Genomic DNA, 12,887 nt, shown 5'->3' with positions numbered 1-12,887 from the left:
GTCCCTGAAATAAGCAGCATTGGGCCCCCCTTGAAACACCAATTTCAGAGATGAACTCCAGAAAAACCATCAAGTCTCCTCCTCAAAGACACCGTGGCGCTGTGAACGCCTTGTTTACAACACACTTTACAACCTTTAAAAGCCTTCAAACACTGAAGAACCCTTGTTAAATAAAGCACTTTATTAATACAATGGGCCTTGAGGGCCTTGAGCTGCAATAACACCTTCAGTATAACATGAACTGTACTTTTCCCTCTGCGCTGGTCTCAGACATTTCAATAACATGGCATAATAATGTACATACATTTAAGCTGAAGCTATATTGAGACATGTTTTTGTGCACCTTTTGGATAAACACTCAGTATGTTATGCGTGGAGCCGAAGAGTGCGCTCTCTTTTCAGAACCCTGTATTTCAAAAACCACCCTAAAAAAGAGAAAACAGTCCTCAGGCCATAACATCCTTGCAGCACAGTAGCAGTTCTGTCAGCCAAGCGCTGTGCCAAGTTCACAAAACCACGGTCACCAGAGGGCTCAGACCCAAGCGAGGCACACCCTCTCACAGGCAGGCCACAATCTCACAGAGGAGAAACACTAGCCCTGCGACACAACCTTGACCTTTGGCTCACCATGATGGCTCTTACCCACTTGTTCAGTATTGCATTGTTGAACTTCGAGCACCAGCCTTGTGCTTTTCAAACGAGTTCAAAGTCATAACATTCATGCTTATGAGACACATTTATTGTGCACCTTTTTACATAATCTGTCAATTTTATAACTTCCAGTTCACTGAACGTGTTATAAAACACAGTTTAAAATTGAACAAAATCTACAGTACGCTCACAGAGGTTGGTTGACCTCTGATTTGTCAACTGTAAGTAAAATTACATTTTTTAAGTGCAAAAAAAATGATCCGGAGTAGGAAATAAAATACATTTAAAAAACTAAGGCCCTTTTTGACACTCACACAAGTGTAAAAATAAGTTAATCATTTGAACATAACCCCCCACTGCAACGACTGGTTTTCGAGTTTTTGCTTTTGCCCCTTTCTCTCTTTTCGGAAGAGTCGCTGAAAAGCCCAAGAAACAGCAAAACATGCAAGTTAATCCTTTTGATGCAACAAACATGCACGGTAACGGTTGAAGCGCTGTAGTTTTGTGCTACCTTAGAGAGGCGGTATCCAAAGTGCGGCCCGGGGGCCATTTGCGGCCCAAAAAAATATTGAAAGAAAAAAGGTGCAATCTAACAAGAAAAAGTTGTAATTTTACAAGAATAATGACGTGACATTTTGAGGAAAAATAATGTCATTTTACTGGCATAAATGTGAAAAAATGACATTTAAAAAAAAAAAGTCTCAATACCATGAAAAACAAACAAAACAATGAATAAAATTGTCATTTTTGGAAAATTAGGTTGCGGAAAAAGTTCAAATTTTATGGGAATGAAATCAAAAGATTATGGAAATGAAATCAAAACATTATGGGAATAAATTCATCATGTTACGATAAAGTTTATTTTGAGAAGTTATTCTAAAGTCTTCTAATATTTGGAAAATTACAAAAAAAACCCTGCAAAAATAGGCAAAAAAGGCCATAGTCATCCTAATAATACAATGTTTCACCAATATCACAAAGCTGAAAAGTCCATTTACTATGAAGCAGGTTCCACTGTAGCACCTCCTACTCCAGGGTGATCCCTTGCAAGAGTAATTGGTCATATTGAGGTGCAAGAAGATGGATTTGTACCTGTGGACGGATCCATGCAAGCTCACTATCAATCTAACAGGCGACTGGCTGTAGTGTCAGAGTGCTAAGGCATAAGGATGACATTAATCTCCTTATCTAACCCTCGGTGCAGAACCGACCAAATCCAAACCATCATATGGATCCCTATAATCACTAAGCTCTGGCACTATCACAACCACATCCACAGGGCTTGTTGTGATTCGGAATATTTAATGTCGTCCTGGAGCGGCCCAAGAAGAGCTGCGGCATCCTGGCAGCGCACATGCTTAACAACCAGGATTACATTTCAGTACACCATGTACAACAAGTCACTTGAAGAGAGGGATAATAGGTTTAACTAAGGTTTCTCATCACTTCTACCCATGTGTGTGTGTGTGTGTGTGGGGGTGTGTGTGTGTGTGTGTGTGTGTGTGTGTGTGAATACGTCTGCATTTTTCCTTATGACTCAGGGCCTTTTTTCCCCCCCCTCCAAGGGTATAATTTGGTCTGAAAAAGCTTTGTGTGCTTTGCAACTTGGGAGTGAGAAATGTGTTTGAACTTTGCAAACGCTATCATCAGGCCATGACACAAGCGTTACTCAGGGGGGGTTTAAACAGTGAAGGCATCTTTACGGGCCACAAATGAGGAGCTTCTCTTTTAAGGCTCGGATTGCTGACAAGGGTGGGAATAAACAAAAAAAAAAACACGTTTCAGTGAGTATCCCTTGACGGCGACATGTGACGCAATGTGTTTGTGAAAATCAGGGGAAAAATCACAATATTTTGTGAACTTTTAAAAGTTGAAAGTGGATACGATGTAGCGCTGGTATGTCCCCTCAGTGCAGTGTTTCCCCCCCAAGATGGTCAAGCTAATTTCATTTCATTTTGTTATCTATATAGCACCAGATCACAACATAATTCATTTAAGAATACTTTTCAAATAGAACAGATGTCAAGGGACCAAAGCAGATGAGAGGTGAAACGAGTTCTTTGAGAATAACGACGGGTACAATTTAATAACACTTGCATGCAAGAAGACAAATCGATATAACCTGAACACACGGCTTCGAGAGAAAATGCCTGACTATCCATGCTAAAATGTTAGTTAGGGAACAAGTGATGCCAAACATTGCAACTCTAAATACAAAAGAGACGGATTCAAGAGCAGAGAAGCGAAGCGAGTGAGATGGAAGAACAAGTGAGAAATACAGGAAAAGAAGACAGAAACGAGTGACAGAGTCAGACAAAGAGGACAGCGAGACGAGTGATTGATACGGTTAAAGAGGACAGTGAGACAGGTGACATGAGTGACAGATACGGATAAAGAGGACAACGAGACGAGTGATTGATATGGATAAAGACAACAGCGAGACGGGTGACACGAGTGACAGATACGGATAAAGAGGACAACAAGACGAGTGATTGATACGGATAAAGAGGACATCAAGACCTGTGACACGAGTGACAGATACGGATAAAGAGGACAAAGAATGAGTGATTGATACGGCTAAAGAGGACAGCGAGACGGGTGACACGAGTGACAGATATAGATAAAGAGGACAACGAGACGAGTGATTGATACGGATAAAGAGGACAGCGAGACGGGTGACACGAGTGACAGATACGGATAAAGAGGACAACGAGACGAGTGATTGATACGGCTAAAGAGGACAGCGAGACGGGTGACACGAGTGACAGATACGGATAAAGAGGACAACGAGACGAGTGATTGATACGGCTAAAGAGGACAGCGAGACGGGTGACACGAGTGACAGATACGGATAAAGAGGACAACAAGTTCAGTGATTGATACGGATAAAGAGGACAACGAGATGAGTGATTGATACGGATAAAGAGGACAGCAAGACGAGTGGTAGGCCAGGATAAAGAGGACAACGAGACGAGCGAGATTTGGATAAAGAGGACAGCGAGACAAGTGAGAGTTATGGGGAAAGAAGAGAGATGCCTGCCGTGGGGAAACCGGACCTTCAGGAATTCAGGAATTTCTGTATGTTGACTTATTTGAATTGAAGTTTAAACCCCTGACCTACAGGAAGCGCTGGACTGGGTTTGCATTGATAAAGACATGAAACAAGCCACTGAAATTCCAAAAGTACTAGACTGTGATACTCTGTACTGCATGTCTTCTATACAATGATACTTCCCATGGAAACCACTTAAACACGTATTTACATGACACATTTAGGTTTAAAACTTGATTGTATTGTTCTCAGACAAGACTAAGCATATGTTTTATGCACTAAATATGTTTTAATGCAGGCCTGAGATCTGCTTTCTAAAAGGGACTTTTTGGGATGACCTACAATTAAAGTTATGCCCCACACGACATCTAAATCCGTATGTAACCCGACACTTTCCAAAAGAGCACATAGCCACACACCCTCCTTCATGAGGACATGCCATTCAGAGTAATCCCAGTCCTGACATTCCAGCCTGACAGCACAGATACAGGTCTGAAAAGTCACCCAGCGTGACCTACAGATTCCTCCCTGAAGACAAATGCAAAGCTCCTCGCGAGAAAAATCTGAAACAAGGGTTATCTCATTCATTGACTCGAGTGCTTACTCGCTAGTAAACACCTTTGTCAGTCTGACAGAAAGCAGTTCCACTCAAAGCTCTCCACAGCAAAGCTTGTTTACAAGCCAGGGTGTCAAGAACTGTTTTAGGCAAACCAAATTGCATTAGAGAAGGGGTGCCCCATACGTCGATCGCAAGGGTAGTGTGAGTCGACTGCGTGGCATCAAAAATATAGACATCAGAATATCGTCTATCCTTACGATGGCATTTGTCACTTGACTGACATACAAGACAGTCAGTCTGACATCTTACATGCATCTCTTTTCTTACATGCATTCACGTACAAACCACACCAAGTGCTGCAAAACTCGAGCAAACTATCGGGTTACCTAGTTAGCCTTAGATGCATTTCTTCTGAACTTAAGTTATGTACTGTCTGTATGTATACAAATTTAAAGAAAAAAATGTGTTAAATGTATGTAAATTATATACATGTATATATAATAAATTACAATTAAAAATATTTAATTTTAAATTTTTAAATTTTAATAAATTATTAATTTATTAATTATTATTAATTTTTAATTTTGTTTTATTATTAATTTTTAAAATTATTAAAATGTTTTTTAAATAATTTAAATTTAAAATTTAAATTTAAATTTTAAAAAAAGGGTATAAAAATGAATGGGGGTGCTGGACAAAGCCAAAACCCAAAAACCTCAACGTCATACTCAACATGCATTTGCCTCATCATTGCCAGTCCACCATTGCTGTTCCGAAGAAGGGAAATGTGCAATGGCATATTCGGACTGTTCATAAAAAATACGACACTGTACAAAGTTGTATTGTGCAATTTGGGTTCATGCAGTAAAGCAAGGTACACCAACTTATATTGTACACATAAAAAAAATACTCAAATTAAATTTATCAGCGCTTTTTGTTTTTGCTCCCATCTTTCGTGAGCTGACCGCAAAGATCTAAAACTTGTTCCTTGTTTTTTTTTTCTACTTTTGGTTTATTTTTCAAATATTGTTCACAAATCTGTGTTGTTGAGCACTTCTGAGAAGAGTGCATGATTACGGCACAGGTGTGCCTTAGGCTGGCTACAATAAAAGGCTGCTTCGAAATGTGTGCCTTTTGTATTTTGTTGATTGTATTTGTGAAAAAATATACATTTCCCATTTTTAGAGCAAGAGATAGATCATTTTGACAGGTCATTTCATATTAAGTATCTCATATGGTGAAAAAGTGTGCGCGCCCCTGCATTTGAGAATTAATCTGAAAAGGAAAGATTGAAGCAAGAAACATGTCAATTACTGACTTGCAGTCAAGAAAAACAGCAATAATGCAAACTGTTACTTGCACACAAAAATATAATCTGTACGGCGGACACGGTGATGTAGTGGCGCCGGGTTTCCCCCCTCGTGGGATACAATAAGTCTTATCGAGATCGAATCCAATCCTGCCAAAATTGCACTATCAGCAATGAGAATACTCATTCGACACCATGTTTTGTTGACTTCCGGGTATGATTAACAAACACACACAAAAAAAAAGACACCATACACCCCCCCTTACAGAAAGTTTTGCTGTAAGTGGTCCGTGATTTGTATAGTTCAACAAAAAGCAAGGCAAAGAGTCGAACCAATCCCCGGTACATTAAGCATATTGAGCACAGCCAACTAACTGTCCTTCACGCAGAAAGCGTATCAAAGGAGCATCCTTGCATGCATGCGGATGTCTGCACACATTACTTAGCCTTCCAGTCAATTTCTCCCAGGACTAAATGCTATGTGATTATCTGACTGGGATGCTTCTGGGACTGCAAACAGCTCAATGCTCCTCCACGGCGGGCAGACTGAGCTGCATCGATTGCTATTGATATATGCTGAAGTTTAGTTGTTCATAGTAATGGAAGATGAATGGTGAAGGAGAGTGAAATGCAGAATATATTGCATGCAAAACACATAAGGGTCGCTCTGATTGCACTTAATGGCAGCAGCATCGCTATATCGCATATTCCGACGCAACCAAAATGTACGGCTTGTTTGGAACAGGTGTTATTTATTTTTCTTTATATATTTATATACATTTTAATACGATAAATTATTGAATTCATTAACTGTTTTATATATCATATTTTTTATTTTGCTGTATTGGAATTCTTCAACAAGCAGAGCAAAATGTAGCATTATCTTACCCAAGTGGGGGATGACGGGGTGCTCCGTCTTGTGACACGGCGACTCGGGGAGCAGCACGGGCCCTCTCCTGCCGGCCACGCCTCCGAGCTGCAGCACCAGCATGCACTGCAGCAGCAGCAGCGCATGCTGGCTAACAGGGCGTCCCATGGGGGCCTGGGCTTGGCTCACTTCTCCTCAGGCCACAGGGGCCAAGAGCATCCGAGAGACACACCTGGTGACAGAGAGCAAAACGAAGACGACTATGACATATTTGGGTTAGAAAGAGGGTTACTGTCACATTTAATCAGATCAGACTGCTGGAAAGCGTCCTCCACTGTCACAACTTAATATGCTAGCTATCAGCCTGTGGGAGATGAAAAGCGGCAAAAAAAGAAAGGAGGTGTAAAAAAAAAAAAAAAGTTAAAGAAACAAAAAGAGCAACTGCTCACCCTGCCACCTGTTTTGCATTGTGTCAGGCGCAACATGTCTTCTAGGAACTGAGTTAAAGTGCATGTTCCTGTTTTATCTCTCAGGAGCTTTGCCTTATCTGCCGAAGGACAACAATTTATGGTGATGTGCTGATTGTTAAGCCTGTTAACATGAAAGATGCTCGATATTGGCAGCAACTCCTCCCTTAAACTAACGTCACTTAAAAACACTTGACACGTATTTTACTGGATGCATTTTAACGAATAAGCATTATTTGTGCAAAATAAGACAAATACTGCAACATGCAATACAAGTTAGGTTACAAGAAGAAGTGCTAAAACGCTGCATGTGACTCAGAGTGATTCTTCCTGAGGTGTGATATTAGATTAGGCTTGAAGAAAGGGACCTCCCCCCCCACCACCACCACCACCACCAGGGCTTTGCGTTCAGTGGTACCCGTTTCTCATTGTCGTCAGCACTACTATTAAGGTGGAGCCGCATTACAGAGTAAAGGTTGTTCTTTTAAGCCTTTCTTCCTGATTCTTGGGACCGCGCTGCTATGGGAGAAGTAGTCAATGGTCACACAGTTCAAAAAGGTTTTCAAATTGTATTCAAATGTTATATTTGGTTACAGTTGTGGACTCTGAATCCAAGAGGAAGATGGATGAATAGGCCGGAATGAGTGGATATGGCAGTTGCTGTGCCCCTTTAGAAAGTGAATTTTAAGCGTGTGTAAAAGTGAGAGTTGCGATTGTGTGTCTGCCTCTTCCAGTATTCTTTCATCAGTCATATGTAACTGTTGCGCTACTCTGATTGTGCTATGTGAGTGTGTGTCAAGAAGGACTTGTATGAGAAGCGATTTGACTGAAACGCGCTGAACTAATAGAATATGTAATAATAATAATAATAATATCGAGGGGGCTTGAGAGGTGGGGGGGAATATATTCATAAAATGTCGTCAAGGTTGGCAGGTCTGTTTGTGTCTTTTTGCTTAAACGATGCTGGTGCCTGCGACTCATACAGTGGTTTGTACAGATACCTACATTAATGTTAGAGGTTATGAAGAGTATTTCAAATTGTAAAAAAATTGCTGTCCCGTAAGGCGGGCCTGACAGAAGATAACCACTGCTTTCCAGTACAGTAATCCCTTGTTTATCGCGGTTAATTGGCTCCAGACCAGATCATGATAAGTGAATTTCAGCAAAGCAGGATATCTTATTTCTAAAACTAATATTTTCATAGTTAGAGCATAGAAAACCTGCTTACAACCTTCTAAATACACTTTTTAACATTATTAGAGCCCTCTAGACATTAAATAGCACCCCTATAGTCACCTTTACACTCCTATTACACAACATAGGAGCCATAATAAAAAATAAGACATAAACATGAATGAGACTCATGCTCGTGTGTGTTGCAGAAAATGTGTTCCGGTGTTAGCAGAGTTGAATACAGGGTGGACAGGAAGTGACGTTGGGAGAGTTGAGTTTGAGCTTGGAGCGGGTAGTAGTCCTTATATTTATTAGAGATTATTGTGAGATAATTCAAACCTGCAATAAAAGGCTGTTTGTTCCAGCGATCAAATCTTGATCAAGGTGCTTGTGTGTACATTACAGTAACATTACAGTAACATTACAGTAACATTACAGTAACATTACAGTAGCATTACTGACACTAGTGGCCAGTGTAGAATACTACATATCATCACAAAGTATTTGAACGAGTCTTCTGAATGACTTATTTTTCTATTTTTATGCTTGAAAATTCTTAATTTAGGCATATTTTAAGATTAATAAGGCTGTATTCTACCACAAAACAGCATGATTTATTAATATATTTTTGAAAAACCACGATAGAGTGAAGCTGTGAAATACGTAGTCCGAGCTGGCGAGGGGTGCAATCCGAAGGACAAACTTCATCATCATCACTCGTGCACAGATATCATTATCAGCGGAATAAACGATACAGATTTAATCCAATATGTACATTTTATGCTAATGTCGGCTGAGCAATATTATCCCTATCCCCAATATTAATACCTAACTTTCAATGAAAACTAAGCATTATTCTTTTTGATTCCCGCGCAGATGCATTCACTGCTGTTGCCGGCAAGAATGAATGCAAAGTCCAGTAGGTTTTCATTTGCATCAAGACCCTCAAATTGCTGGATGTCGTTATTGCGTTCAACAGATTCTTGCATCATTAAGCCTTACAATAACAAAGCCGTCTTGTGCAATTGTTGCTCAATTGTTCCCGATTTCCTTCCTCGCAGCAGCAAAGCGATGAGCGGTCTAGACCGTCCACATCATTGCTTTTTAATCATTTATGTGATGCCATTAGGAAGATTGATTAACACTGCTGCAATACAAGAATGAACTTCCTGGAGAGGATTCTTCATCCCGTGTGAAGAGGATGTGCAAAGTCATCAAGAGTGGCTTTTTTTGCTAATGCACCGTGTTGCTGAACTTGGGGGGCATTGTCATTATTTCCATTGCAAGGGAAAATGGCTTTTCATCTGGAGTCCGGTCGGTGGAAGAGCGGTTCTTTGTACCGCAACAACACAATATTCCTTCACCTCATTAGCCAAAATTTTAAGATGTGCGCGATACAGGAATGCGGCAAAATATGTTGAAAAGAACTTCCCGCCTCTCTGAGGAATGAACTCGGTTCAGTGGAAGGCTTCCCAAACTTCATGCTGAGAGTTTGCGGTGTTGATTTCATTTTCTCCTTGAATGCAAACTTTACTCTGCCTTTGGTGCGCGTGAAGCAGCGTCTTGACCTTGCGGCGATGGAATACAAGTCCCGAGTAAATGTCACAGCGGGTCGGGATGTATGGGTTCCCATTACCGACTGAGAAATGTAAAGCACCTGTCATCCGCTCAGGGGGAAAGTAAGTGACAGCATGTCGCCTCTCTGTTCCTTTTCTCTTTCATCTCAACCTGTCGCTATCTCCAGGTTTCCTTGGCAGTCTTTGACTTTTTTCCCCCACAAAGAAAAGACAGCTGCTGTAGACGGAAGGTAGAAATCACTTTCTGCAGAGTAGCAGCATTTCCATTGACTTAAATCTGTGTGTTTAGGGAGGGGAGGGATGAATTGGGGTGGTGTTGGGTGGGAAGCGTGTTAGCATGGACGTGGCCATGCGAGCGGGGCTCACACTCGCACATGCAAAGGCGAAGCGGCGACTTCTTTGTTGACTTTGCACCCTTGGTGCACTTCACATGACCTCACATGCCTGTAAGCATGCACACAAACACCACCACACACACACACGCACACACATGCACATTTGGGAAACAAAGTTCCTCAAACTTTCTCCTCCTCAGAAAAAGAAGGAAAAAGTTATTGAAAAAATGTATTTTTTTTACTATTCACGACACTCAGACACACTGAGGTCTACTTCAGAGAAGAAGTCTGTGCGAATGGACAGACAAATACGTTCTTTGTGTGTGTCAATGGACATGCAGTACATCTGTTAAGTGTGTATGCGATTGTGCAAACTGTTGTTTGTTTGTTGTTGTCTCTGATAGGGGTACAGTTGTCCCTCGACAATTTGCGCTTCAAATTTCACTGCTTCAACCTGTCACGGTTTTTCCAAAGTATACAGTATGAATAAATCCTGCTGTTTCGTGGTTGAATACCGTCTTATATTAGTGACTATGAACTATTTTTTGCCTAAATCGAGCATTTTCAAGCATACTACAAACAAAGTAAAATAGGAATATAAGGCATTCAGAAGATGCATTCAAGGACGTTGCGATAATATGTAGTATTCCACACAGGTCACTCGGTGTCAGTGGTGTTACTGTAAATGTGCGGTGAGACACACACACACACACACACACACACACACCAGACTTGATGCTTTTATTGCAAGTTTAAATGATCACAACATAACCTCGAATAAAAATCCCTCATAAAAACACAGCTACTGTTGTGGCCGTAAGCCACGCCAAGTAAAACGCAACTATGAACCCCTGATGTCACTTCCTGTCCCCTACCACCGCAACACATGAACAACAACACAAGTATGACTCTTATTTATGTATTATACATCTTAATTTGTCTTATTATGCCTAGTATATTGGATAATAGTAAAGGTGACTTATAGGGGTGTTATTTCATCTCTAGAGGGCTCTAATAATGTAACAGTAAACAGGTTTTCTATGCTCTAACTACAAAAATATTCCATGGATTAGGAATTAGATGTTATTGTGCCTGCTGTGAGGTCATTCGAACCCGCAAAATAAAAGCCTGCTGTTCTGGCGATCAAGTCTGGTGCTTGTGTGTCTCACACAACATTACAGTAATATTACTGACACCTAGTGACCAGTGTAGAATACTACACATCATCATGTCTTTGACTGGGTCTTCTGAATGACTGATTTTTATGCCTGAAAATCTTCATTTAGGCCAAAAATACTCAACATTTGCTTAAATATGCATTTTTTTAAACCAATAATAGGCTGGATTCAAACACAAAAGCGCATCATCTAATATATTTTTGAAAAAACAATTCAAAGCACGTAGTGGCGAGGGACGACTGTATCGATGCTCATCACTAATGAATGATAACATAAGCTCGACAATGAACTGATGGTTTTTTTTAAGTTTTATATACGCGCAACTTTCACTTCCACTTTGCCTCATGTAACTACAGTGCGTTCAAGGCACGCCAAACTCAGTGTGACATCTCAACGCTAGGCATTATCAGCGAAGCACAAAGACAGGTATAAGCTGAGTGCATGTAAGCCGCACATTTTAACTGTATTATCACACATTCATATACGATGACTGATTTAGGTGAATGAAAAAAATGATTGTGTGACCAAAAATCTGCAAATTTGTGTGGGGATGCGCTGAATATGTCAATGGACCGGCAGATGTTTACAATGTGTGTCTGTGGACGGACATTTACACCGGATATGGTGGACACTGTTGACATACAGTAGCAATCCGGATGTTAACATTACGTTTGTATGCAAACAGACAAACATTTACATTATTTATACGTGATCGGGTCGACAATGAATATGTCGCCCTGGTATGTGGGTCTTCAGGGGTCTTCAATCGGTTTCGAGCCTGTGACATTTCAGCCTGAAAGCAAGCCTCGTTCTTCTAGCCTGAGCTACCGCAGCCACCATCGTACAGTCTAGAATACATCATCTCTACATTCATCTCTGGTGGATCTCTTTAGCTCCTCAGCGGCCGACAGGACCCTGCAGGAGAACATGGGGAGCTTTTTACACAGATGAAACTCTAAAATCCTTCTTGCTACGGGCACAACCCTCATATTTACACGGTGTTGTCCATTCCAATGCATCGAGAGTAGCGTATAATATATATCCCTGCAAGAATGAGGAAACAGCACCAGCACCTTAATGCAACCGCTTGCACTTAGTTTGGACTAATATCCCAGGATGCTCCTCTCTGTTTTTTTGTGATTTAAATGTTTCGCTAGTTTCAACTTAATTGCAAAGAGTGTTTCCATCTCCCTTTAGTGCACTTATTTTTAAAGAATGTGAAGGAGAACACAACCTGAGAACACAATGCATAGCGCCACGGCTGCCAGGAGTAATTCACCCTGCAAAAGAAACAAGCGCACACGCCCCATCTTTGCATTTTTTAAGCGTAGGCATCACCTTACCAATCAATTGAATCCTTCCTGCGCTGCCCATTGATTTAGTCGGAGTGTGATATGGAGATGCTTGAATTACACTACTGTATACATAATGAAGAGCCTCCAGGATAAATGCTGGCTTTGTCTTCGTCAAGCTGACTAACACGCGGCCCCGCAAGGCATACAAACACATCTCAAGTGTCCAAACACATGCAGGCGAGTGTGAGGTCGGGGTCACACTACGGTGCCGATTGATGCCCTTCACCCAGACGTGACACACACGGGTAAAAATCCACCCAGACTTTGTTTACGGCCGCAGCGCACAAAGACACTACTGAGGAGCTCTGAGTTCGCATGTGTGTGTTTCTTTCGGCTGTGCGTTTGTTCATGCTTGTTTGTAAG

General features: G+C 41.1%; 2 protein-coding genes across 6 annotated transcripts in view; both read right to left on the bottom strand.

Annotated features, from left to right (window-relative positions):
* si:dkey-118j18.2 (uncharacterized) overlaps nt 1-12,887 on the bottom strand; it is a 192,338-nt gene that overhangs the window by 116,820 nt on the left and 62,631 nt on the right. The gene's annotated exons all lie outside the window — the stretch shown is intronic.
* sema5a (sema domain, seven thrombospondin repeats (type 1 and type 1-like), transmembrane domain (TM) and short cytoplasmic domain, (semaphorin) 5A) overlaps nt 1-12,887 on the bottom strand; it is a 133,092-nt gene that overhangs the window by 88,526 nt on the left and 31,679 nt on the right. For 4 of the 5 annotated variants that reach the window (XR_008567328.1, XR_008567329.1, XM_054765309.1 and 1 more), the window contains exon 2: nt 6,460-6,671. Coding sequence is in view for 2 of the 5 variants with exons in the window: in XM_054765309.1 (XP_054621284.1) it covers nt 6,460-6,607 (148 nt within the window). In the remaining 3 variants the exon portion in view is untranslated. Of the gene's footprint in view, nt 1-1,649; nt 1,773-6,459; nt 6,672-12,887 lie in introns of those variants that run through there. The other variant, XM_054765311.1, reaches the window with a different exon arrangement.

The sequence above is a fragment of the Dunckerocampus dactyliophorus genome, chromosome 21, assembly GCF_027744805.1.
Source record: "Dunckerocampus dactyliophorus isolate RoL2022-P2 chromosome 21, RoL_Ddac_1.1, whole genome shotgun sequence".
Lineage (NCBI taxonomy): Eukaryota > Metazoa > Chordata > Actinopteri > Syngnathiformes > Syngnathidae > Dunckerocampus > Dunckerocampus dactyliophorus.
The sequence above is the reverse complement of the archived record's forward strand: the minus strand, read 5'-3'. Positions and strand labels throughout refer to the sequence as shown.